Below are 27,483 nucleotides of genomic sequence, written 5' to 3'. Positions count from 1 at the left end.
ATCTCATCTCTATTAAGTTAAACCATCTATCTTGATCTAAAAACATCTTAACCCCTAACCTACTAAGCTTAATTGAGAGACTAAATTATCTGGTCTTCGACCACCACCAGAGATTTGAGAAGGAATAAAATTTAAATATCTGAGTGAACCAGAAGTGCAGGTTAGCAGCTTCCAAAATGAAAACATGATCGAGACAGTTTACTGACTGAACAGTCACCCAACACTCTCTATAACGTTGGAGCATCATCTGCAGCCTTCTGGCCCAATGTATCTGACAGATAGATATTTATCTTCATTCAGAAATTTAGACCCAACAAGATAGGAAAGATGTTTACTTCAAATTTACCAAATACAAATAGCCAAATCACTATGAATGTAACATTTGTATAATTCCCGATTGTCCCGTGGTTCTTCCTGCTGTATGTAGTTTATTTTATTCATGTGTGATAATATAAACACATACATTAAAAAAGAAACAATAATAATAACAAATAAAGAGTTATGGCTGTAGATGTTTACAGCACGCCCCCTGCAGGATCCATAGGTGAACTACGACAACACCGTCTTACCCAGGGCTATGGATCGGTCCAGCAAACATTTCTTCATTAGAAGCCACATGACTTAATACGTGGATGCAAGCAAGTCCACCACTGATGTACCATCAAACCTCCACGCCCAACACTACCTGGCATTGCTTGGGTGATAGTGAGTGGCGTGGAACTCTTTCAGCTGCTGCCACGTGAGCTCTGGGATGCACAGTGGGTCGCCCCCTGAGACCACGGAGTACGTGTGGTCAGGAAGAAGCTTGTTCTGGAGGTGCTGGGAGAATATCCTCTCGTTGTCTGTCTTGAAATTGGAAAGAAATCAGTTAATGAAAAAACCTGAAAATCCAATGCCACCCAACGTGTGCAGTTTAACTTGGCATTGCAGCTCATCTGTGGACGGGACCTGACGACGGGCTCAACAACGGCCCAGCTGATGTCACAGGGAAGGGCAACGGTGGCGTAAGGGTGGATGTGCGAGAGTGCCCTGGTCCGCTAACTCGACAGACATGAGGAGGTTACTGCCATCGAGTGTCATGGACAAAATGACACCAAGTAGAGTATAGAAGAATACACATATGCTGCTCAAAGAGGCCACCAGAATCAGAGCCACTGGAACACAGAGCCACTCCACGCACTTGAGAAAGCGTGGGCCAGGGCAGCGCAGGGCAGGGCAGGCCTTCCCACTCCAGAGCATGTACAATGAAGCCAAGGCCTTCCAGCACAGAGGGGGTTCTGCTCAAGGCCCCCAGTCCAGGTGATTTAAGGAGCTGGGTGAGCGTACTGAACAACAGCGGGCTGAGGAGTGGCTCAGTGGCTGAAGCACAAGCACAATGATCTGAGTTCAAATCCCCGGCTCACACGTAAAGAGGAACATGCTGGCCACAGTCTGTAACGTCAGTGCTCCCATTGCAAGATGGGAGACAGATAAAAAGGACAGTTTCTAGAGCTTCATGGGCCACATTCCCTCGTGTGAGAAACAGGAGAACACACCTCAGACAAGGCGGAAGGCAAGCACCAACACGTGAGGCTGTGGTCTGACCTCCATATGCTCCATGGCATGTTATATGCTACATACAAATGTCACATGAACGTGCTACATACAAATACATACATTTTTTAAAAGATAATTTAAATACAATGAAATGAGGAAGAACACTTACAAATGCCCCTTTCATCTCATTAAAGACGACTCCTTTGAAGACTAAGGGTGACTGAGGGTCGCTTGGATTCTCGTGTTCCAGTCGCCAACCTTCCTGCCTAAACCAGTGACAAATGGGTAAATGAAACACGGCACTGAGCACGCCACCATAGCCCGAGTCGTGTGAGCCATCTCTACATACCAGAAGTCTAGCTCCCTCAAGCACGGGAAGAACGTGGCGTCCAAATACACTGAGAGGAGGTTCTGAAAATCTTTGGGGTTTTGAGTGGAAAACGGATACATCGTGTAATCGCTAGCTGGGGAGGAAGGAAGAGCGAGATTTTAAAATATACGAAATGCCTGTGGGAATGCACTACCTTGAAGCCTCACTTCTGGGTGTCCTTTGTATTTACCTCCGATGGACACAGACGGCGGCAGGCCAGCACGTGTGCTTCCACTCAGCACATCACCTCAGCCTTTCCCAAACCCCCACGTCTTCTCTGAACAAACATTAGCGCCAACTCTTCAGTCACCTTCCCTATGACTCGATTGACTGGCTGACTTGGATGCTCCACTGGTTTAACTGGTAAGCTTGATTGACTTTTTTTTTTTTTAAAGGTTTATTTATTTATCATATATACACAGTGTTTTGCCTGCATGTACATTAGAAGAGGGCACTAGATCACATTACAGATGGTTGTGAGTCACCATGCAGTTGCTGGGAATTGAACTCAGGACCTTTTGGAAGAAAGCAGCCAGTGCTCTTAACCTCTGAGCCATGCCTCCAGCCCTTGATTGACTAATTTAAGTTGGACATTAATCACAACACTGTAGATGCTGTTAGGGACGGCCCCAAATTTGTTCTGAACTTCCTCAGAAAAACTCCCATACCACTGTTCTAAAACTCTGCTTTTCATTAACTGGCTCACTGTGCACACACGGAGGCCGGAAGTCGGCACTGAGTCTTGCCTCAATTACTCTGCACCTTATATTTTGACACAAAGCATTGCACCGCACCTGGAGCTCACCAATTCTGCTAGAAAGATCCTCCAGGGCCCCTCTCTCCTGCATTCGGATTGTGTGCACTGGTTTTCGCGTGGGCGCCAGCATTCTGACCGTGAGTGCACGGCAAAAGCACCTTATCAACTGGGCCATCCAGGCAGCTCCTAGTGCTGCCATTTACATAACGCAATCAAGATGTAGCTTTCCTCGAATAACTGAGTTTCTCACGTCTCTCACCTCTCACTGATGATGACTGACCTAGGCCTTCTGCCCATACGCTACAGTTGTGTAGCTTGCTCTTCTTATATTCTCCGTTGTAAGCATAGTAATGGCTGAGCCATCTCTCCAGCCCTACGCTGGCCTTCTTGTAGGACTCCTACCGGTGGGAGCAGGAGATGTCTCTGACCCTGTTGCTTTCGGGACTCTTTATCCCTACTGGGTTTGCATTCTCTAGCCTTCATAGGAGGTGTCTGCTCTTACTTCCACTTGATATGATATTCTATGGCTGGTTGATATCCACTGAGGCCAGCCCTTCTCTGAAGAGAAACAGAGGCGGGGAGAGGGGCCAGGGGCAGGGACTTAGAGGAGAGGAGGGACAGAGAACTGTAGTCCAGGATGTAAAGTAAATGAAATTTTGAAAAAAAAAAAAAAGTTTACTACATTAAGTTCTCTTGCTTTTGGAAAATAACTTAATTTACCCACTGGTGTGAGACAGACCAAATGTGGCTTTGACTCGGGATGCCCTCCTTACCTGTGAAGGCGTTCATGAACGTGGACAGTGACCGGTTGAGCATTTTGAAGAACGGGTCTCTGCATGGGTACTTCTGAGAGCCGCAGAGGACGGTGTGCTCAAGAACATGGGGGACCCCCGTGCTGTCCATCGGGGTGGTGCGGAACTGTACGCTGAGGGAGAGGAAAGGCGACAAGGAGTTAGCCTGACACCCTGTGGGAACTCCTGTGCCCGGGGCCACCCTGCACCACTGAAAACAATCATTCTCACATCCAGTCTTTAGACAAAACGCTTCCGGACTACCATCTGTGAGTCACTGAGTTATACTGTTAAATTTCAATGTGTCTAGATGGTAGAATCTTTAGATGAACTCATGTAAGCTTCCTTTTGGGGAGGGGGGTATGTAGAAATAGAGCTCACTCTATAGCTCACTCTGGCCCGGAGGTCACCATGTAGCCTAGACCCGCCTACAATTGCTCCTGCCCCCCTAGTGCTAGGTTTACCAGCGAGCCGCCTGCCACGCCCAGCAAGGCACACTTTTCCCTATCATCTCAGGATGTATGGTCGACGCGTTAGACAGAAACATCCAAGACCATGCTCTTCAAAGGAGCGCACACCTGAATAAGTTGTTCTTGTCTTCCCTTGCCAGGTGCAGGTATCGGGCTCCCGTGCTGTCATGGCTGAGCTTAACCGCTGTGAGAAACAGTTCAGGAACAGGAGTGACCTGAGGAGAGAAGGCAAATGTGAGCTGACTGGTGCTGCACGGCTCCCTCAGCGCACTGGGAGGACCAGCAGCTGCTGCTGCTGCTGCTGCTGCTGCTGCTGCTGCTGCTGCTTCTCCTCTCTCTCTCTCTCTCTCTCTCTCGTGTGTGTGTGTTTGTGGGGGGGGGGGGACACACAACCTCTGCTGTTGTTCCTTAGGAGCAGTCTACCTTGTTTTTTGATACACGTTCTCTCACTGCCTTGGAACGTGCTGAGTAACTGGGGCTGACTGGCCAGTGAGCATCAGGGATGGACCTGGCCCTGCCTCCTCTCTTAGGGGATTAGAGGTGCAGGACACCATGACTGCTTTGTTTGTTTGTTTGTTCTGTTTTAACATGGCTTCTCGGGATCCAACTTAGGTCCTCTTACATGTATTTTACCAATCAAGTTATTATCCCCTGGCCAAGAACTAGCCGGTCTATCTCAAACCAGATGCCAGGAATGCAGCACTTCAGACCTGCCAGGGAGAGACCATCCTATCCAAATCCTTCATCTCACAGACAAGGAAATTAAGACCCAACTGCAGGCTGATGAGAATGCATGCGGATTTGGGTCTAATTCCTTTCTTCTTTCCCAATCATCTTCTAAGTATGCGACACACAAACGGTAAAAGCCACGCTGCCATCCAGCCCTTCATTAACAGACGGGGAGAGCCAAGGCTCAGTCAGAGCTAATGACCGCCGAGCCAAGGTCCACTTGGTGTCCAGGGTCTTTCTACTGAACATGTCATAAGTCCTACAATAAAAACGAATCAGTCCCACTGTGAGGGCGCAGCAGAGAGAGAGTCTCTAGAGTCCTTGATACAAACTAAAGGGGTCTGGGGGCTGGGGGTATAATTAAATCAGTAAAGCGCATGCTGCACAATCGTGAGTACCCAAGTTCAATTCCCAGTGCCCACAAAATGCTGGATGCAGTAACGAACAGCAGCAATCTCAGCACCCAGGAAGTGGAGACTCTTGCAGAAGATTCCTGCAGTTCACTGGCTAGCAGTCAGTCTAATAAAATCAGTAAGCTCCAAGTTCAGTGAGAGGTCTTGTCTCAAGGCTGAGGATGTGACTCAGTTGGCAGAGGGCCTACCGTGTACAAAGCCCCAAGTTCCAACCTTGGCACCATAGGAAACAGTGTAGTAGCACGCACATATAATCCCAGCTCCTGGGAGATGGAGGTGGGACTGTAAGAGAAGCTGAAGGTTGACGCGGCTCCATGGCACATTTAAGGCCAGTCAGAACTACATGAAAACCTGTCTTTTAAAAAAAAAAAAAGTGTGTGTGTGTGTGTGTGTGATTGAGGACAATACCCCAGAGGAAGACCTCTGGCACCCTTAGCACACACAGGGATACACGCCCCCCCTGAAGATAACAGTAATAATAATAACCACAACAAAACTCTTCCCTTCCTTTCCTTCCCCGCCCCCCCCCCCACCCCCCCCCCGTGTCTGTGTGTCTGTGTCCGTGTCCCTGTGTATGCTATGGGTATGGGTGAGAGAGAGTGGGGCACGGACACATCCTATCCTATTACACATTCATGTCAGCTGGTCCTCATTGCTTCAATCGCAGACCATCCCACGATAACTACACCATTAGCGTTCTCCGTTCTCAGAGGTCGTGAACATAACCTGGCCACTTTGCAACAAGAAGTTCCTGGCAGAGCTACAACTGCAACCAAGTCCCCTGAGTCTAACTTAGGGGCCCAGAAACACAAATGACATAAATAAAGTGGGCTCTTGATACAGGTGTAATTACGGCTGGGTTGATGTTTCTAGGTATACTTGGGTGGATGATCAATGTACTCAAAACGAAGAGATAACATGATGGCTGCCTAACAAGGGCTTTCAGGGCGATTGTTCTCAATCAAGAATTCCCTTTTCTTTTACGTTTCTCTTAGTTTGGAACATAAGGAAAAGAACGTACCATTCTGAACAAGGTCTTCCTCAATACCAGCAGCTTGTACCACAAATCTAAAGTCCTGGGTACAGCCTTCAGAGTCCATGATGCTTACTGTGAGTCTGGAACTAATGCTCCAAGCTCACTGGCCTCGCTGATTTCTACATGTTTATCACATTTTGCCTTTTGCTGCAGCTGTACAAGGCTTTCTAGCTTATAGGACCTGCCTTCTTCTTGTATTTTTTAAAGCATCAAGGCTAGTACAAAGCCTAGGACCAAAAACTTGAAGTGTTGATTTTTCTTACACACAGACACACAGACAGACAGACACACACACACACACACACACACAGAGTATCCCAAGCTAGCCACAGACTTGCTAAGTATTTAAAAATAACCCTTATCTCAACTGGCATATGCCAGGTTTTATACAGTGCTACAGATCAAACCCAGGACTTCCTGGATCCTAGACAAGCGTTCTACCAACTGAGCTGCATCCCCAGCCCAAATTGTTCAATAATTACAGAAAAAAAAAAAAAAAAAAAAAAAAAAAAAAGTAAAAGTTTTAACCGAAAAGTAAAAAACAAAGACAAGAAAAAGAGCCTCCCCAAAAAAACAAACAAAAAACACCCTATTTTTAACGTAAATCAAGTAATATTGGTATATTGCATATCTTCTTTATAATCCCAAGACAAGATAGCTAAGAAGGTTCTATGTCCATGTACAGGCAACTATACTTGATGACAGAGAGCGAGTGAACAGACATAGGGAACAGCAAACAGCATCTGTATTGATCATAATGAATGACCAGGCAAACAGCATCTGTATTGATCACCGTGAAAGACCAGGCTTGGTTGCAGAAACATCAATGTATTTGACTTACAAAGGCATTATTTGGGCAGGGGGGTGGGATGGGGCCATTTTCTAATATTTGAAATGACTGAGGCTTGGAAGGGTACAATTTAGGCCTGGGTATCATTTCACGGTAAGCTGTCTGGAGCACCTGCCTTGAGCCAGGAGGCTTAGCAGGTCCCAGGAGTGCAAGGACAAAAGCTGCAGCCTCTACTCTGACAGGACTCGTCTGACGGATGGGTGGATACCTGGTTTACGGTGAAGCCGTGGATCTTCTCCCCCACTTTATACTGTAGAGCTCGCTCGCAGGCTTGGTCACTCTTCTCCCTCCATACTTTGTGGTGTACCCTGCTGGGTTTAAAGAGAGTTCTCAAAGTCAGTGGATTTCCTGCAAAGTTTTTAGTAAAATACCTTAGGCATATATGTAAATAACTCATAGGATAAAGATAACTAAGTCAGGGAGCTTGCAGCCTGCATCTCCCAAGGCCTTGGGCGTTTCGGAGGACGAGTTTCCAGTTACACTCTTTCTGTTTTAACCTTGAACAGAAGCAAAAGAACAGGGACTTTTAAAAAGACAGTACCTGGGTCATCAAGGCAGCAGGGGAACTTAACACAGATGTTGAAAAGAAAAACGCAAATCAATAATTTTAAGTCTGGGGGATGGGGAATTAATACACAAAATGGATAAAGAGTTGCAATCTTGCCAGGGTGATCTTGTCTGGTATTGGCATCGTTTAAAATAAATTTTTTTTCTTAACCTGTATATCTTATGAAGTTTTCTATACTATGATCTCACAAACATCCCCTTTAAAGGTTATAAGGGTAGAAGAAGAAAAACAAAACACCAGCTCAGCCCTTGGCAGCATCAGGGCGATATGCTAAAAATCAGTTGGTTGTCCTCACAGGGAATTTTAGATTATAGATAGAGCTGTTACTGTTGCTCATCAGAGAAGAATACGCATGACGACACCGAGGTACAAAATGCTAGGAGGGTTCACTCACTTTACATTCTGGTAACTATATACACAAATAAAACTGCTGCTGTCAAGTTCAAATACTTCATAAAGGCCACACTCCCCCAGAAAACCTGCGCGCGCGCACACACACACACACACCCCGTGTTTCTTCATCTACTCTAACAGAAGCTTGGCTGCACCACAAAATAGGGGTTTGGGTTAGCAAGAAAGCCCAGGGCTTTTTAAAAGCACCTCTACTTTTCCATAAATCGTATCCCTCAAAATGTTCGTCTCCAGGAGGCACAACTTCACACACACAGCAGCTTGCGGTGGAGCCCTAAAGGACAGCCTTAGAACAAAAATGAGATGGGCGCAAGCCTGTTAACGAGAGCCATAAACTGCTTCTTTTATTACACAGCTAAAATCCACATCAAAGCCCATCTTTACTTCAAACAGCCTTGGTAACCCACACACAGGACCACCCACTCTCTCTGGGATCCACCAGAGGTCCAACGGAAAGTGGGTCAGGACTGTGCCCTGGACCCGGCTCCCCTTTGGAGCACCGGTGTCACCTCAACTCTGGTAGCTGGGACGTCGTGCTGTGCCACCAGCCTGGGATGGAAGAACCGCTTGGCCGGCCCTGCAGGAGCCCGCTGACAGAAGTAGTACAAGGTAGGGATAATTTGTTTTTGTGACCCCAGAAGAGGGCTTGGGGGTACTGGAGGTACCAGCAAGAAGTTTTGGGGTTCAGGAGCTCCAGAGGAGGCAGAAACCCCGAAGTCTTTCGTACCGGTCCCGCCTTGCCCGTCCTCTGTTTCCACACCCAGTGGCTCACCTGCAGCTCAGTCGCTGTACAGCGCACAGTCCCCGCCGACCGCTGAAGCGCCACATGGCATGTGACCTGCGTGGGGCCAGTATAGGGACTGCCTTTAACCTGACGCACGGCGCGGGGCGGGGAGCAGCTTCGAGATTCTCATTGGACGGCTGGGATGGAGACGTCGTCTCCTATAGGCTGGAGGGAGGGTCCTCCTGCTTTGGGGCGGAGCAGGTGATGGGCGGGTGAACAGCGCAGAGCGGGCTGCAGTGAAGACGGGTAGGAGGGGCGAGTAGGAAGCAGAGTGCGGGGCTGGGGGAGGGAGGGCGTGGCGTGGAAAATGCTAAGGGACTTGACTGGAACGGACTAGTCCGGAGCAGTAAGAAGAGGGGCATTTGCTGATGAAGGACAATGAGGGTTGACGTGATGGGCCAACTCAAAGTGAAATTGTGAACCCGCTTCGCCCACCTGTAGTGCTAGAGCGACAGCGTCAAAAAGGTCCAGCTGGGTCCCCATCCCTTGCCTCATCCTCTTGCGGGTGCTGCTGCCAAGGATGCTACACTGACAGGCCCCCAGGTCCCCAACTCCATGATGTCCCCATTGGCAATGGGTCTCCTCACAGACGTCCTCTAGCATACCCTGGGAAACTCAGAGCGCCAGCAGGGACGTGTGGTCCACTGCATCTGCTCTTCTTGCTTCTCTGCTCATTCCGAGTTTAGAAAGAAGACACAGGTGTGTCTTAGGGTGTGCAAACTTTCAACAGGTTCTTCGTAGAAACCAGGAGACCTGAGGAGGCTAGGCCTGCTCCCATGAGTTGGAAGGGACATCTGGGGCTCACTGCACCTAGGGAGTGTTTGACTACAACTGGGGAAATGTCAGGGCGCTTCAGACCCCAGTTTCTCAAGCTTTGCTTCCCGCCTTCCTGCCTCTTCTTGGCCTTTGGCCCGTTCTTGCGAACAGACTCACAGCTTTCTTTTCCTTAAGCTACACGTATAAAGATGAAATGCCAACAGACAGGTGAGATCTGCTTACACATGGAAAAAGTCTCCAGCTTAAAAGGTGACATACTGTGTTCAAAGCCAGAGACATCTACCCAAAACTCTCTATAGTGTAGCTGGGGCTGCAGCTAAAATACCTTCACCTCTTCTTGATGAACTCAAATGAACCTCGAGGAAGGCGAGGACAGAAGCTACAGTTGCCTACAAACATACTGTACCCTTTCTTCTATGGAGGATTGGAGTGATGCATCTTAATGAGGCTTCACATGGACGCTCTGATCTTGCAGGAGACCGCTGGGTGTTATTAACCCTGTTTTGAATGCTGAGGAATCAGAGGCTCTGGGGTATTATAGTGTTTACCTCTCTCTCTATGGAATAGATACTATATAAATCCAGTAATTACCACTTACTAGTATGTTCCCACAGAACACAGCCACACTGAGGATAACCTAGATACACACGCAGTCAGAATTTATAAATACTTATCCCAAGTAGCATTTGACCTAATATTAAAAGTTGGGTGTAAGCTAAACTGTTATTAAGAAGACCAATTGCAATGTAGAAATGAAAAATGGTGAATTGCAATTTTCTTTCTTTTCAAATTTTAATTTATTTATTTTTTATTTTTTGTGCATTGGTGTTTTGCCTGCATGTATGTCTGTGTGAGGGTGTTGAGTCCCCTGAAACTGGAATTACAGTTGTGAGCTGCCCTGTGGGTGCTGGAACTTGAACTCTGGAAAAGCAACCAGTTCTCTTAACTGCTGAGCCATTCCTAAATACATTTTTAAAAATTTATCCACTTAGCATAATATGGCAAACATTGACAAATATATACTCCATCCCCACAATTTTATATATTATAAAAGGCAGCTTTTAAATCACAGTAAAAAACCATTGTTTTAGTAAGGTTAGCAAGTAAGTTATTTTTAGCATCATAGCTTGTAGCCTGGGGGCTAATCAAGTGTGTATTGGGGTTCTGAAAGTTTGTTTTTGATGCCATAAGCAGGTATGGGAATTCTGAGCCCAAATACCTCACTGTGAGAAACAGCTTTTGACAGGAAATCAAGGCCCAAAAGGAGTTAGGTGTGGGCTATGCTCCTCTTTGGTGTGTCTGTGTGTTACACAACACACACACACAGAGGGGGGCGGGAAGAGGGAGAAGGAGAGGGAGAGAGAACAAAGGCAGATACAAGAAAACACAATGTAAAGACAGAAACAGCAATAAGAATGTTCCTGTAAGCCAAGGCATGCCAAGAATTTCCAGCAAACCACCAGAAGCTAGGATGGACACAGGGATCCTGGCACAGCCTCAGACGTAACACACTGCAGACATCTTGACTTCAGCCTCATCTTTTGCTGGACGTTTGGTGGTTAGACAGCGTTATGTGCTGTACCCCGTCGGCTCTCTGATGGAGAGGGTGGTGGCTTGCTGGAGATGTAAGCCATTGTAGAGGGGGTCTCATCACACCTCGGGTCTGACCCTGGATAGTAAATGCTAAAATAGTGACTATCTTTTTTAGCTATCTCATCTTTTCTTTTCTTTTTTTGAATTTGAGCATTCAGAAATTTTGTCAGTTTTATAGAAGGAATAATGGATTTTAGTTTAACTTTTTTTGGGTAACATTTAAGCAGAGTTTAAATAAAAGCCAACAGATTTTTGAATAAATCCTTATTTTAGTGAGGCACAGCTTTTCAAGTGGATAAAGTTTTAACAAACCCAGAAGAAAACATATATAATTACCTTGAAAAAAATACCTAAAACCTTGTTATTTAGGTCTGTTCTTGTAAATATTACCATGAGCAGATAAATAACTTAGGAAAAATCTTATTGTTTTCAACAAAAGACAGATTTTAGTTTTACATCAGTGATCTGGATTTTGGCCTTAGGAATTTTAATAACATTTACATGGACCATCTTTGAGTTTTATCTTTTACAAACCTTTTGTGACCTTTTGTGATGCGCTTAAGCTTCCTGGTTTTGCCCTTCTCTTTTTAATTTTGAAAAAAATCCAGCTACTTTTTTCTTATTTTTTTTAAATCCAGCTATCTTACTCTCAGATCAAACTCTTATTTTATTATATAAACTTATTTCTCATCTGAAATATGTTTTAAAAAAATCTTCCTTACCAAAATTATGTCCTCATATTTACATGTTTTTGACACACACACCCTGTCTTACTGGCTCACATGTGCCCCCCCCCCATCTTTTAAAAACATTTTTGTAATATCATGAGACTGAATGACATGACACAGCAAAGAAACATGTTGTTTTGATTACAACACTGACTTCAATTTCCAGTTTTATTTTCTTTCCATTGAATATTCTCCACAAAGAAAACTAAATCAGGAGCGGCCTAGCATGGTAGCACACACCTATTATCTTGAAAGGTAGAAGCAGGAAGATCAGAATTTAGGGAGAGCCTCAACTACATGGTGAACTTGAGGCCATCCTGTGCTACATGAGACCCTGTTGCCAAACCTGCTCCCAAATAAAGTTAATTTGAAGTAGGGCCAGTTACTCATACCCTGCAGTATAAGCCTATCACTCAAGAGTCAGAATATTGTGAGTTTGAGGTCATCCTGAGACAGTTAATGAGATCCTTTCTAAATAAGAGAAGGAAAATAAGGAAGATAAATTCAAATTAGCTTGGGTGATTAGATTTTCTTCCAGCTTCTAAATATGTTCTGTGATATCTACTCTTTGTATGCAGTGCACGCGCGCGCGTGTGTGTGTGTGTGTGTGTGTGTGTGTGTGTGTGTGTGTGTGTGTGCATTTCTGTACTCGTTTGTGGAGGCTAGAGCTTGATGCTGTGTGTTTTTCTCACCTCTTATCTAATTTGTTTTTAAAAAAAATTTATTTACTATGTATACAGTGTGCATTAGATCACATTATAGATGATTGTGAGCCACCATGTGGTTGCTGGGAGTTGAACTCAGGACCTCTGGAAGAGCAGTCAGTGCTCTTAACCACTGAGCCATCTCTCCAGCCCCCTAATTTGTTTTTTAAGACAGTCTCTCACTGGACCTAGAGCACATGGATTTGACTAGACTAGATGGCCAAGAATCCGCAGGCATCCTCCTGGCTCTGCCTCCACAGACCACACTATGCCTTGCTCTAGTTAAGGACCCAACACACCAATGCTAATTTTATTTTAAGAATATCAGACCATCAGCCTTAATTCCATCTAAAACATCCCAGTCTTGTCCTGTCCCTTTCTGCCCTCCCCCTCCTCCTCTTCCTATCTTCCTTTTGTTCTTCCTCCTCCCCCTCCTCTCTCCAACACTGGGAATGAAACCCAGGACCTAGCTCATGCTCAACAAAAACTCTACCACTGAGCCAGAAGCATTCCTTTTCTTCCTCTATCCTCTTACATGTGCACAGTGTCTCTTTTTTATTACAGAAAGCTTTCAGGTTTCAAGTCACTAAGAATTAGGGTCTAAAATTAAATTATCACATTTACTTTTACTTTGTCTCTAGCACATCAGCGTTTCACCTTCGTACAAATAAACTAGAATAGAAAAGACTTTTTCTGAAAGTATCAACAACTTGCACATTTAGTCTGTACATTAAATAAAGCTGGACAAGCAAGTTTGAAGGGAAACCTGCAAAAAAGTGTCAACTGGTAACAAAGGACTACATTTTTTTTTTTAAAAAACTGCAAATGCTCATGCACGTGTGTGTATGTGTGTATGGTGTGTGTGTGTGTGTGTGTGTGTGTGTGTGTGTGTGTGATGGTGAGGCATCTATGTGCCACAGTGAGATATGATAGTGAAGGTCACAGGACAACCTTTTACAAGTTTTCTCTTCTCATCTTGTTGAGGTGGGGTCTCTCCTGTTTCTGCCATGCTGCACGCTCCAGGTTAACTGGTTCAGAAGATTCTTTTGTCTTCGCGTAGCCCATCGCTGTAAGAGTTCTAGGATTACAGACACACACTTTCTTATGGGGTTGTTTGTGTGTGGGGATCAAATTCAGCTAAGCCAACTCCCTGACTCCCAAAAGGCTACATTTTTTTTTTGAATACTAATCTGATTGTTTCATTTCTAAACAACAACCTATCAGCAAGACATTATTTTTGTTGCACTAAACAAACATTTAACCTCCACCTCCTGAGAGTGAGAATCACAAGCAGGCTACACCATGACTCAATTCTAATATTAGTGTTTAAAGACTCTTCTGGTATTTCATAAGAAAGAGATTTTATTTTAGCCTCAAAGCACTGTAGTAGACAGAATAGTATCCAAACGTGGCTGTATTCTAATCCCAAGAACCTACGATTACATAGCAAGGGCTTTTACTCATTGTTGTTTGGAGGGTGAGACAGGACCACCTCTGGTGGCTTTTATGCACCATTTAATGCATTGTTGTTTGGAGGGTGAGACAGGTAGTTCTTAGTGAAAAGTCTTTTTAGTACAAACAAGCCACTGGTGGTGCCATCTTTATAGAACATAAAGCCCAATGGGAGAAAAGCTACTTTTGCTACTTCTCAGAGGAGTCTTTTATTGACTCAGAAAACACATCATTGAAATAGACTCATCCCAACACACCTCCCAACTCTGTTATGCTTAAAGTCACTGCTTTCTTGATAATATTGAAATGACCTTTGGCTTTGAGTCCAGTAATTTTGTGCCAAAGAATAAGGTGAAGGATGACACAAACAACTTCTTCTTCTCCTCCTCCTCCTTCTCTTTTTTGTTTTTTGAGGCAGTGTTTCTCTGTGTGTAGTTTTGGCTGTCCTGTAACTCACTTTGTAGACCAGGCTGGCCTGGACAAAAAACTTATCACTCTACATCTAGTCTGAAGTAAGATGAAGAATAATCCTGTTTTGGTATCAAGGTCTTCAAGGAGACCTGAATGTGGTGGCGTGGAGGTGAGGAGAAGGCCTATAGTCAAATATACAATCCAAGTTCAAAGAGGAGGGGAAGCAAGCCAAGCACTAACTTAAGTAGCTCCTGAGGGATTTCTACAGACACCTTTTCTGTTTTCTTTCATTAACCCTTCTTCCATCCCCAAACAAGCATTCAGTGCCCAGGTAGAGGACTAGATCTCAAAAGATATGCCTACAAGTCAGGATATTTTAGCTTGTAAACAGACCTCTAAATTTATATCTTTTCAAATGTATTCTAGAGAAATGAAATGTTTATCCTTATTTTGATGGGGTACTGTGAATACCTGAGTTCTTAGGAAGTTGTAAGTGCAGTATTTAGAAGAAATAAATACGAGTGAATATGGATGTGCTTTCTTGGTTATTATTGTAATTGGTTTGGATTAACTCTTCTTTCAATGTACCTGGCCTCTAAGGGTATGAAATATAGATGTATAACCCTCACAAAAGGAACACTCCACAATATCTGGGAAGCTTTACATGGATGAGACTGTATTTGTGTCACTATGTAGAGGTGACACATATCTGTATATACAACGAGGAAACCTAAAAAAGAAATTGGAGTGCTAAAACTAAGACTTATGACTTGAGAAAATGAGTAAACTATATATCAAAATAAAATTTGCAAGACACAGAAACATTACATTTTAACAAAACCCCATATTCTTTCTCTTTTATTTTTCAGTTTTATGTGTCTTGGTGTTTGTCTGCATGCATGCATGTGTGCTGAGTGCATACAGTGTCCACAGAAACCAGAATAGGGTGTCATAATCTCTGGAATTGGAGTTACAGACAGTGTGGGCTGCCATGTAGGTGCTGGGAACTGAACCTGTATCCTCTGCAAGAACAGCAAGTTCTCTTAACCACTGGCCCTAGGACTCTAGGTCCTGTTGTTTTCTTTAAGTCTAAGATAAATGTGAAGGTATTTTAATAGAAATTAGTTTATTTCCTGTACTTTCATAAATTAATATATTTTCTTTTTCTAATAATTACTATATTTAAAAAAACACCACTCCACTAGGATTAGAAATTAAAACTAGCAAATAACAAAGTGTATTCTTTGGCATATTCACTTAGTAACTCTTTATCTATCCCTCAAAGCAAGGATGTGGTGCTCAGGTAGAGGACTGGATTTCATACCCAACTCAGATGTCTGAGTTCAGGGAGTTTTGACTCATAAGTTGTATGTTGTGTCTTTTCAAATGGATTTCTAGAGGAAAAAAAAATTTTAAATAGTTGAGTCATTAGAAAATGGTCACATTTTTAAACAGACTTACTATGCAATGACAGACATTTCTTCAAGTGGTCTTTCAGCCATCTGAAAGGGACTCTCACCAGCAACTTCTCTTGTTTCTCCTGAAAGACAGCAACTATACATTTCTTCCGCATAGGGTGGGTGGAGAGGTGAAACAGGCACGATAAAAATACAGAGGTCTGAGGAGGTGCAGGAACAGAGCCTTGAGTCCTACACTAGGTGGCAATTTGAGCTTAACGCTCGTGTTTGAGATAAAACTCAGCAAGCAGATATGGAAACAGAATGATTAAGTACGGGTACAGAGCTGCAGATGGTTAGCGGTTGGCTCTGGGTGTTGGGGCAGGGCAAGCTCTGAAACACAGCAGTTACAGGTTGTTGTAAGAGGTCCCACTGTGAATGACTTCCAGGACCAGCAAGAAATAACAGAAGGCAGCTACCAACAAGTTGCTTTCAAGCTGGAAATATAGCACAGTCACACTACACACACACACACACACACACACACACACACACACACACACACACACACTTGTGGCAGCCTCAGACAAGGTAGAATGCACTCTCGGCCTTTCTCCAAAGGCTGCTGAGATGTTCCTCAGTGACCTAAGCTGGAAGTTCATTCCAGAGATGCAGCTTGATCGCTTTTTGCACAAACAGAACCAAGTCATTTAGGTAATTCTTGAAATTACTCCTAGGCAATGTTTCAAAAGACAAGATGTTTGACAAGGTTGACACTTTGTTGAGTTGGTGAATCCCCAAGGCCATTGTCATGTTGGAGAATTCACTGGCTGGCCTCGGAGAAGTTGCCGAAAATGACTGTTGCATAGTGTCAGATTATTACAGATGAAGGGTAGACATAAGAAACAGCCAAAGGAAGGGAAAGAGAAATGAGAAGTGTGGGGAATCCCGTGGGCAGAGCTTCCAATCAGCCTCTCTCTGTGGAGTCAAGGGCAACCCTAGCTATTCCCAGAGACGATGTATGACAACATATATGGAGTCCTGCCAGACAGAAGAAGCTTCTAGATGATTGTATGCAGAGATTTTTTTTTTTTCAATTGGGATCTGGTCACTTATTTCTGGTAGACTGCTGACCGTCATTGGCCAGATGTCTAAGTCCATTTGTGTTGAGTGAAGGTTTTACAGTTACTTCTAATTAAGACGGTGACGTCAGCACCTTTAGTGTCTCTGCTTCCACAATGGCACTTTGTTGCTCTAATCTATAGAGGAGACAATGTTATTTTCTCATAAGACAGAAGGAATGGAAGACTGAGAACCAGCTCCCTTCAACTTCAGACTCATGTGTGAGAGTTATAAGTCCCCCTCTCAAAGCCATACCTTTTCATCCTATTGCCTTCAGGGATGTGATTCAACAGTTTATTAGAAGACCAACACCTGCTTGACCCAAATCCCCATGACATAATATAAAACTAGACTATGGTACTCAAGACTCTTGTGCTACTTAGGACATTCAAATACCTGGAAGAAGATCTTTCCAGCATCTTAGAGCAGAAGCAAGGGTTCCTTTTTGGACAAGGTGAATTATTTACTTGATGTACTTTAAAGTTTTATTATGATTTTTTAAAATTAATTATTTTTTAAAATTTAAATTTCTTTTTAAGAGTTTAGTGACATTACATCCTAATTGTAGATCCCTCCCTCATCTTCTCCCTGTCCTACCCTCCCTCCCTTTCTGCCCCATTCCCTTCCCCAGTCCTGAAAATTTTCATTTTATTACTTTGTGTGTGTGTGTGTATATGTGTTTCCTGCCTGCATCTCTGTGTCCTATGAGTGTGCCCGATGCCTGCAGAGGTCTAAAGAAGGCATTGGAGCCCGTGAAACCAGAGGTCAGGGTTGTGAGCCACTATGTGGGTTCTGAAAGACCAAGCCACCTCTCCAGCACCCTTCTACAAATACCTTTAAATTTCCAACAGGTGAAGGAACAGGTGGTCATAGGTGTGAGGGATTTTGTTGATTATGTTAATTGATCTGGGAGGTTCCAACTACTGTGGGCGGCACCCTTCCCTGTCAGCGACCTGGGACTGTATAAAATAAAGGAGCTGAGTACTGGAAAGGGGTGCAGCCGCTGCTTTCTTCTACCTTGACCATTATTATGTGGCCAGTGCTTCTAGCGCCTGCTGTCTTGCCCGCACCGTGATCTGTAAGCTGAAACAAACACACTTTTCCTTGAGTTGCTTTTGTTAGAGTATTTTATCACTTCGATGAGTTCTATTTAACAAAGCTTGATTTCGCATTTTTATAAAGGCTTCAAAATGCGTTCCTTTAGATGAAGGCACAGGTCAGATGAGTCAGTCACGGACCCAGCTGCACCCTCCTCCCCTCCCCAGAGCACAGCACTGTTCTTTTGGTCCCTGCTGGGGAGGCCAGACTTAGTCAACAGCAATATTTAAAACCTTAGGACATTCTTATAGTTTGTTCCCAGGCTTGTCTGGAATCTATGATTTGATCTGATGTCGTAGGCTCTGCACAGATACTTTGAATCAAAGTTATTAGCTAGCCAGTCAGAAACCCACTCCAATCGTTTACAGTGGAAATCAAAGGACCACTAAGCAAATGAAATGAGCAAGAGTGTCAGAATACAGAATAGGCAAGTCCCTTTAATAAAGAAGCCACAGGGTCTTTCTTTATGGCTCCTTACACCTGCTTCAGATACTGAATACAGCTGGAGAGATGGCTCAGTGGTTAAGAGCACTGGCTGCTCTCCCAGAGGACCTGGGTTCAATTCCCAGCACCCATGTAGCAGCTCACAACTGTCTGTAACTCCAGTTCCAGGTGATGTGACCAATGCACTTAAAATTAAATTAAGTTGAAAAGCTTGCCCTCCTATGTTTTTTTTTTTATGTTCTGAGGTTTATTGTCTCACCCACATGCTTACTATGACCCCTTGACCGTTGCAAGTTACCCTTCTCTCACTGCCATGTACTCTCTCTCTCCTCTAGAGGTCAGACCTGAATCATGGCTGACACACAGAGCTTAGGTCATCCTCATTTTGAATGAAAAGTGTGGAAGGATTGTCAAAATACATGCAGCTAACTCACTATTCCCTCTATGAAATCGTGGCATTTTAAAAATAACAAGATAACTTAATGCTTTTACAAGATGTCAATGGTAGGTCTACCTTAATGTCATCACATGGTATATAATCCTTAATGTCATCACATGGCATATAATCCTTATGTTTGGGATATTATTTTATTTCCTGATGACCTTAAATATGAGAGTTATTTTTATCTCTTTTTCCAATAATAAATATTTATACGTTAAATTATTGTTGGTAAATAGCAGATTATATAAAAATCAAACATAGGAGATTAGCACGGATAAATCTGGAAATAATTTAATAAAATTGTTAATAAAGGAAAGTAAGAAAGGTTGGCCCACAAATAAAATCCATCTCCTTTCTCGCTTCACAAATAAACTGTTCTTTCTCAGATTTTTGGCAGGCATTTTTGCTTGTGTCACTTGAACATCAATAAAATGTTGCTGTACAAGGCCGTGAACAAAATTGCACCTCTAAATTATAGTTAGAAGATAGCAGCAGAGTATACTCCAGTAGGCACAGGCGAGGAAGTCAGCACTCTGCTCCTCTACAGCTCAGCTATGTAGCTTTGCAAAGTCATTGAACTGCCCTGGGCTTCACTTTACTTTTGCATAAAATAAAAGGGGCCCAAACAGACCTTTAATATCGTCTGTCCTAAATCGTGTTATTCCATGAGTTAATTCTGTTGTAGTGGATAGATGGCTAATATGGTCACCTTGATAGGACTTAGAAGCATTGAGTCAACAGCCTCTGGGCACATCGGTGAGGGGCTTGTAGACTGTGTTACTTGAGGTGGGATGGCATACCTTAAATGTGGATGGCATCATCCCACGGGCTGGGGTTCTAGACCGAGTAAGATGAAGAAGGTAAGCTGAGCACCAGCATGCGTCTCCCACTGCTTAGACGGGAATGAAACGTGACCAGCTACCTCACTTCCGGCACCATGTTCTTCTGCCGTGATTGGCAGTGCCCTCGAAGTGAGTCAACCAGCCCTTCCTTCTTTAAGTTGCTCTTGCCAGGTATTCTTCCAAAGCAAGGAGAAGATTTACTAATACAAACACCAGCTTACCAAAGAGTATCTCTTTGAAACCTGTGCACATCAGCATAGAATAAATCCTGGGTACCACTCTACTCTCCCCCACGTTAACTCCCGTCCCTCCATCCCACCCCCTAGCCCCCATCCCCCCACCTCTGCTTCTACTTTCTCTCCAGCTATGCTGTAAATCTAGTTAACACACCGAGGAATGAGCTCCACAGAGCAAGAGGTGTTTGTGTATTTATGCCTGTAAACCTGAGGAAGAGAGTTTTGTTCCTGTAGCCCACGGCCTTCCCCTTTTTGATCTGAAATTCTCTTTTCCTCTCTGTATTGTTCCTGTGTTTACACACACTAGGCAAGAATTCTACCACTGGGCTCTACTCCCACTTCTTCCCTTCTTTCTTTTTTTAATTAAAAAAGTAAAATTTCAAAACCTGAGACAATGTCTTACTACGTTGCCCAGGCTGGACTCGAACCCATTCTACAGCCCTGGCTATCCTTAACTTAGTGATTCTCCTGTCTAAATTTCTCAGATACCTGTGGTTATAGGTCTGTGACACCAGACCTGGCAAGAATTATTCTCTTGATTACTATTTTATAATTTTTACATGTGCATATCATGTTAAGACATATATATACATATGTATATATATATTTCTTATTTCAGTTGATTTTACCCTTATAAAATGATATCATATAAATTTGGGAAACCTGCTTCTCTAATCAATATTACATAGCCAAGCTATGTCACATGGCTGGATGTTAAACTCTTAATAGTGCTATTGATGAGTGACATGAATGCGAATTAAACACATTTTGCAGCTTGTGAAGAACAACAGACATTTGACTAATCTCACTAACATTCTCCACAGTGCTAAGACAGGCCCAGATTCAGTGCATCACCATGATGACGGGGGGGGGGGGGGGGGTTGAGAGGAGTTTGCGTCTAACTATTTCCTTGATGACTTTTCAGAATCATCTCTTGTGACTTTTATTTAAAAAGCAAACTTTATTTAAAAAGCTCCCTTCCTGGGAGGAGAACAGGTAAGGAGACACAGTTGCATGCAGCCCAAGCTAGCCCCAAACTCAGTATAAAGCCAGGGATAGCCACAAACTCATCCTCCTGCCTCAGGCCTCATGTCTCCTGGGGTTACAGGTGTGTGCTATCATACAAAGCTTAATTTTTAGTTTCTTCTTGCTGATGGAATCATCTCCCCTAAGTCTGTGTTTCCAAGGCCTTCGTGTTTTCATGCTGACATAAAGCAATGTCGCCACTAGGTGGCCCCCTTCTCCTTCTTGCCATCTCCTTGGCAAAGCATTTGCTTTAGAGTAAACACATCCTTTACAAGGCTTATTTATTTTTACTAAAATTGCTTTCATGACAGGGATTCAAACTTACAACCACTTCATACAGCTGGGCTGGCATTTTAAGAGGCATAAGCGAAGCAAAGCAAATGTCACTGTAAATAAATGGAAAGTGAAGGGAGTTTTTAAACAATGAGTTTCTGCCATGTGGCATTACTTGATCTTGTGCATTATGTAAATAAATGCTCAGTGCTCGGGTTTCTGGCAGGAAAGTCCTGGATGAGGAGGCTGGAGTGGACATGGCTTCGTCTTGCCTGACGACACTCATTAGGGCCCTTCACTGTTCTCTCTCTGCCATCTCCTTTCTTCCCCCGTCTGCCATCCACACGCTCTAGCCATGCCATTTATCTCGGGCGGCATTTTATCGCCTTAGCTGCAACCACTGGTTAAGTAAACTAACAAATCTCTCAAGCCGCACCAGTTAAGACTCATTTCCGGCATGCTTTTGGTGGGTAACCTATAGTTATTGCACCGCCTACAGTTATTTTTCTACCACCCAGAGACTGTCACTGGCTAATACGTTTATACCTTCGCATTTTCCTTTATGTTTTCCAATATTAAATTTACTTTTTATGGAGGAGGTGCACTTTACACTGCACAAGTGTGCAGGTCACTGGATAATCTGTAGGATGTGATTTTCTCCTTCCATCATGTGCATCCCAGAGTTCAAAACCCCGGCCATTAAGCAAGTGCCTTTACCCTCTGAGCCATCTTGGTGTCCTCTTTCCACATTTTTCTATATGAATGTGTATAAAGATATGCCAAAAAACAACATTTTTATCAAACATTCATTTTCTTCACGTTATACTTCTGCTAGCATTTCTGTTTTATATTTCTTCTACATTGCTATTTTTGTTTTATTGTGAGAGAGGGGCTCATGTGCCCCTGGCTGCCCTCAAACTCACTATGTAGCTGAGATGACCTTGGGCACATGCTTCGCCCGCCTCTATCACCTGCGTCCTGGGATGACAGGGGAGCAGCACGCTGGTTTGTGTATTACTGGGGATTGAACCCAAGTTCTCGAGCATGGTAGTCAGGTGCTCTACCAATGAGGCTACATCTCTAGCCCAGACATACATGTGTGTACTTTGAAGGTGAAATTCGTCCTTGACTTTATATATAGTGACGTCTGCCTACTCCAGCTCCGCCCTCTTCTTTCCTTCCTCCACACTTATCCAGGTCCCTCCCTCCTACAAATCTGTGACACACCAGCTTTAACCTGGGCTGTCTGTATGACCATTGGTTTGGAAATATTCAGTAGAGCCTGGGTTTCACCGAGGACTCTCCTCCCGGAAGCTGTCATTATCCAATAGTTCAGCATGGAGGGTTGGGCACTCGTAGCCCCACCACCATTGGTGACTGACTGTTGATGGGCCCGACTTGTGTAAACCCAATTCTGTCACCCACAGTTGACATGGGACCATGACTGAAATGCCTCTGCCGTGCCCAGAAGACGACACTTCAAAGCCCGTCTCCCTGTGCTCCAGTCCTTACATTCTCTCCACACTCCTTATTTGTTTATCTCCCCAGAGACAAAGAAATACTTCATCCAGAGATTCCAATCTTAACTTTGATGTTCAAAATTGCTATACTTCATTTTTCTAATAAACCTACTAACTCAAAGCTTAAATTAACCTACATTTGTAATTTCTTAATTTACTTTATCTTTTATAATCATTTTCTGTTGGGAAGAAACACCTCAAATTATAGTTCCTTTTGCAGGAAGATATTCCAATTGGGCAACTCACAGAATTTGAGCTCTTTTAACAAAGTGCGTCATAGCGGGCAGATGTACTCACACCTTCCCCTGCTGGCTGCCTCTATCACTGCAGGAGGCTGATTTGCAGCAGGCCATGCCAACAACCTAATCAGTGAGGCTTCAGGTGAGTTGGGAAGACAACACTCTTCTCTGGCCATTGTTCTAGTTGTACTTGGTAATCCAGTTCAAACACGTAAATAAATGTGCGTTTAAATGTTATGTTTGGTATTTGGAAGAGTTGTGAACTCTCCAACAAAATCAAAGTTAGAAAATTTACAATGATTGAATTGCTTCAATAAAGATTAAGACAAAAATAGAGTATTACACAATTAATTTGATTGAGGTTAACATTTTGGTGCTTAAAATGTACGTATTAAATGAAAGAAGTTTGATGATTTTTATTTCTTGACTTTTATCCCTATTAAAATGGAAAGTGGAAATTTTAACAATACATTTGAATTTGGTCGTTCTATTATTACTATTGTCTCATTTTTACTTAATTGCATTTCTCTATATGTGTAGAGCCCAATCCTTCTAGAAGAACAAGACTACCTGGGGTGGTTTGAATGAGAACTGTTTCTCGTAGTCCCATTGCTTGCACACATGGCCCCCAGTTGGTGGCAGTGTCTGAGGAGGCTGTGGGGCAGCCTTGTTGGAGGAAGGACAACACTGGGGGTGGCCTTGGGGGAACCTAGCCTTGCGCCACTTCTGGTTTGCTCTTTGTGCTTTGTGTGTGCAGTTGAGGATGTGATCTCTCTGTTTCCTCCCCCTGCAGCTTGCTACCTTCTCATCATGGCACACTCTTAGCCCTCTGAAACTATAGGCCAAAGTACACTCTGTTAAGTTGTGACACTCAAAGTATTTTATCTTTGCGTTAGAAGAATAACTAAAACACTACTCGTTCTAATAAAATCCACACAGACATCCTCATTATTATAGATATTCCTATTTCTAAACTAAAATTATTTTCATCTTCTTCTGAGATGTTCTCTGAAGCTTAGGGTATTCATGCATACATACCTGTGCATTTGTGCATGTGTGCATTTGTGTGTGTGCATGTGTGTATTTCTGTGTGTATGTGTGTGTGTATTTATGTGTATGTGTGTGTGTTTGTGTGTGTATGTGTGTGTGTTTGTGTGTATATGTGTATGTGTGTATGTGTATGTGTGTGTATTTGTGTGTATATTTGTGTGTGTGTATGTGTGTGTATTTGTGTGTGTATGTGTAAGTGTGTGTGAGTATGTGTGAGTGTGTCTGTATGTGTGATATAGATGTCTTATTTAGGGCTAAGCACTCAGCAGACTGGTACTCTCTCCGACCAATTAGGAGTCTCTGCATCAGCTGCGGACCAGTGCAAAAGAAGCTCCTCTGGTTAAGGTTTTGAGCAACATTGAACCATTAGATTAACCATACATGTTTACAAAGGAGGTTGACATGTTATTTATCAAAACATTTATGGTAGGTTCCCCTGAAGGCCTGTGACCTACCAAGTCATGGACCTTTGACCAGGTTTAGAGTACTGAGCCTGAGTTCCTTCATGTGGATCAAATCTAACCCTAAGGCAGTTGATTATCCCAATAACCTTCAGGCTACTATTGAATGAGTGCCAGCCTCAAGATTTAAATAGAAGCTGACATACACTTATGAAACATCATCTTTCAACCACAGAAATGCAAATTAAGAGAGAGAGGCCATGACCTTTGGCTTCCGAAGTAGCCCAGACATCCCAATACAACCTGCACTTCCAAGTTTATGACACCTCATCTCTGCTTAAGATCAACCCACTCCTAATCAGTGAGAATTAAATAACCCATAAGCTCAAATCAAGCCTCTTTGAGGGAACTTCAGTTCACAGCTTGAATTCGGTTCCATCACTGAGATTCCAGGGCACTTACTAAGTCGCTTTACTCTTGTGGCTTCAGTTTCCTTTCTACCAAACCGGAATGGCGATAAGAGTTCCTAACTCAAGGGTTTTTTTCTGAAGACCAACAAGTAGAGCCCCACAAAATTCTCAGCACAGAATATAGGTGACCTATTAATAAATGATGGTTACTATGAATGTCACTCTATTTCCTGGAGGTTCCCTGGGAGTCTTCTCTTCCCCTCTGGCCAGGGGGAGTTGCCAACAGCTGGTCAGGATTGCTTTGGCTCCCCCTGAGAGTACCTCACTCTCTGTCCTGCCAGCTCTTGGCTCAGAGTTGTGGCGCAGTGTCTGCAGTGCTCATTTCCGTTGCTCCTGGCAATGGTCACCTGGAACTCATCATTTCAGCTGGCACCGAGAAATGGATACTGCTTACCTGAGCGCCACTGCATTGGCTACCAACCCAGAAGCCAACTCCTAACAATCACCTCAGTGAATGGGCACTTTATAAAATGTGCAGTCTGCCAAGAACCTATTTGTCAAATCCACACATTCATTGTGTCTTTGAAACTAGATTACTCCAAGTCATTTCTTCTCTTATCCTTCCCCGTGCCTTGAGGCAGGGTCTCCTTTGTTCTTACTGTGTACTCAGGGCACTGGCCTGTGAGTTTCTGGAGATTCTTTTTTTTTTTCCTCTGCTTCCCATCATGCTATAGGAGTCTGGGCTCACAGATGCACACTGCTGCGTTCCCATCCAGCTTCCTACAAAGTTCATAAGCCCATATACTCCAGGCCGCCGGGGCCTCAGGGCCACTCTGCTTGGCCTGCTGGATGTGCTGGACACGTGCTTACTTTCGTGACCCTTGAAATAACTCTTTTTGAAAAAAAATTTTTTTATTAATTTATTCTTGTTACATCTCAATGGTTATCCCATCCCTTGTATCCTCCCATTCTTCCCTCCCTCCCATTTTCCCATTATTCCCCTCCCCTATGACTGTTCCTGAGGGGGATTACCTCCCCCTGTATATGCTCACACACATTCTACTTGTGCCCACATATGATTTCTCCAGTGGGAACGCAGGAACCAAGGCTGCTGCTGTGGTTGGGACTAAAGCTGGTGCCGAAGAAGACCTCTCTCTTCATCCATCCCACTGGGTATAAAGCCTGTTGGAGTGGCTGCCACAGCTTGGCTCTTGAGGAACAGGCAGGGGAGATCCCAGCCTTGGCCTGCCTGCCGTAAGTTTCCTCTCTCCTTAGAGAAGTGCATTGAATTTCTTTTCACAGGTTGCACACCCACCAAGGCCAAATTGAGAATCAAATTCTTTCACAAAGAAGGTGTTGTTGAACTGGTTGCGTAGGGCACACCTGTAATCCCAGCACTGTGTGAGGCAGATCTCTGTGAGTTGGAGGCCAGCATCCCGGTCAGTCTACAAAGCGAGTCCAGGACAGCCAAGGCTACACAGAGAAATCCTGTCTTGAAAAACCAACCTACCAACCAACCAAACAAGCAAACAAAAAAACCCTAACCCCAACGCCCCCCAAAACCAAACCAAACAACCAAGCCAAAACAACAATAACAACAAACAAAATGAAAAAAGTGGTGTCATCATGTTTCACTTTCTCAATTCAGCAAATAGGAGCTGTGATTCCCATCTCAGCCTGTACTGAGATAGGCTATGCTTAGGGTGGTCATCCAAGACCCTCCTAGTAAACACCAGGGCACTTCCATTGAGTTATCCCAACAACAGATACCAGGAACTGTGTTAACTTGTTTTTCTGTCACTGTGACAAAACATCACAACCAAGTCAATTTACAGAAGATGACATTTATCCCCGCCTCATGGCTACAGAGGGAGAAGAGTCCATTAAGGTGGAGATGAGGTAGGCATGGTGGCCAGAGTAGCAAGCTGAGAGCTCACATTTGGAACTGAGAGCACAAATCAGAGAGAGAACTGCACCCCATGACGTGGCGCACCTCCTCCACAAAGGCCAAACTTCCTGAGCCTCCTGAGACAGCACCACCAACAGGGGACTAAACATTTTTGTGTCTAAGACTATGCCTATGGGGGTACAGTCTCACTCAAACCAGCACAGGGACTCTAGAACCCTCTGAGACCTGAAGTGCCTGCCAAGGTAGATACACGAGGCAGATCCTAACCACAGGCTTTCCAGATGTGTTATCTCGTTAGAAGCTGATATATAGACGCCCATGGGAAGGAAAGGGTTACTACACTGAAAACAAGGGGCAGTGTTCATGCTTTCTGCTCGTTTTGTCTGGGTTTTATCAAGGAGAACACATGTTGAGGGAAGAAGGCCAGAGCAAGAGCACAGTGGTTTTAATCCCAAGGCCTTCTACTGGCCGCTCAGAGCAGCTAAGTATCAAATGATTCCCACTACCCTTTGCCTTCTGCCTCTGGCATCTCTGGGACACTGGGTGGCAGCAGAGGCCAGCTCACTGTGGCCCAGGGTGACATCAGGGAAACCCTGGAACTCCTCAAGTGTCTGCTGTTCAAGCCCAGGGACAATAGGTCAGTGCGAAGTGGCTCCTACTCCCAGGAAAAGGGCTGTCTACCAATCCTCTCACT

General features: G+C 44.0%; 1 protein-coding gene across 3 annotated transcripts in view; it reads right to left on the bottom strand.

Moving 5' to 3' along the window:
* Nucleotides 1-8,805, bottom strand: part of Pitrm1 (pitrilysin metallopeptidase 1) — a 32,421-nt gene extending 23,616 nt beyond the window's left edge. The window contains exons 1-7 of one of the 3 annotated variants that reach the window (XM_051151447.1): nucleotides 8,704-8,805; nucleotides 7,161-7,260; nucleotides 4,033-4,139; nucleotides 3,437-3,588; nucleotides 1,886-2,000; nucleotides 1,706-1,802; nucleotides 686-846 (exon numbers count right to left, since the gene is read on the bottom strand). In XM_051151447.1, coding sequence (XP_051007404.1) covers nucleotides 686-846; nucleotides 1,706-1,802; nucleotides 1,886-2,000; nucleotides 3,437-3,588; nucleotides 4,033-4,139; nucleotides 7,161-7,260; nucleotides 8,704-8,759 — 788 coding nt within the window. In that variant the 5' untranslated portion in view covers nucleotides 8,760-8,805. Of the gene's footprint in view, nucleotides 1-685; nucleotides 847-1,705; nucleotides 1,803-1,885; nucleotides 2,001-3,436; nucleotides 3,589-4,032; nucleotides 4,140-7,160; nucleotides 7,264-8,703 lie in introns of those variants that run through there. The other 2 variants (XM_051151446.1, XM_051151448.1) reach the window with 2 other exon arrangements.
* Nucleotides 8,806-27,483: the final 18,678 nt, after the last annotated feature.

This window comes from Acomys russatus, chromosome 9 (assembly GCF_903995435.1).
Source record: "Acomys russatus chromosome 9, mAcoRus1.1, whole genome shotgun sequence".
Lineage (NCBI taxonomy): Eukaryota > Metazoa > Chordata > Mammalia > Rodentia > Muridae > Acomys > Acomys russatus.
This window is presented reverse-complemented; position numbering and strand designations above follow the sequence as displayed.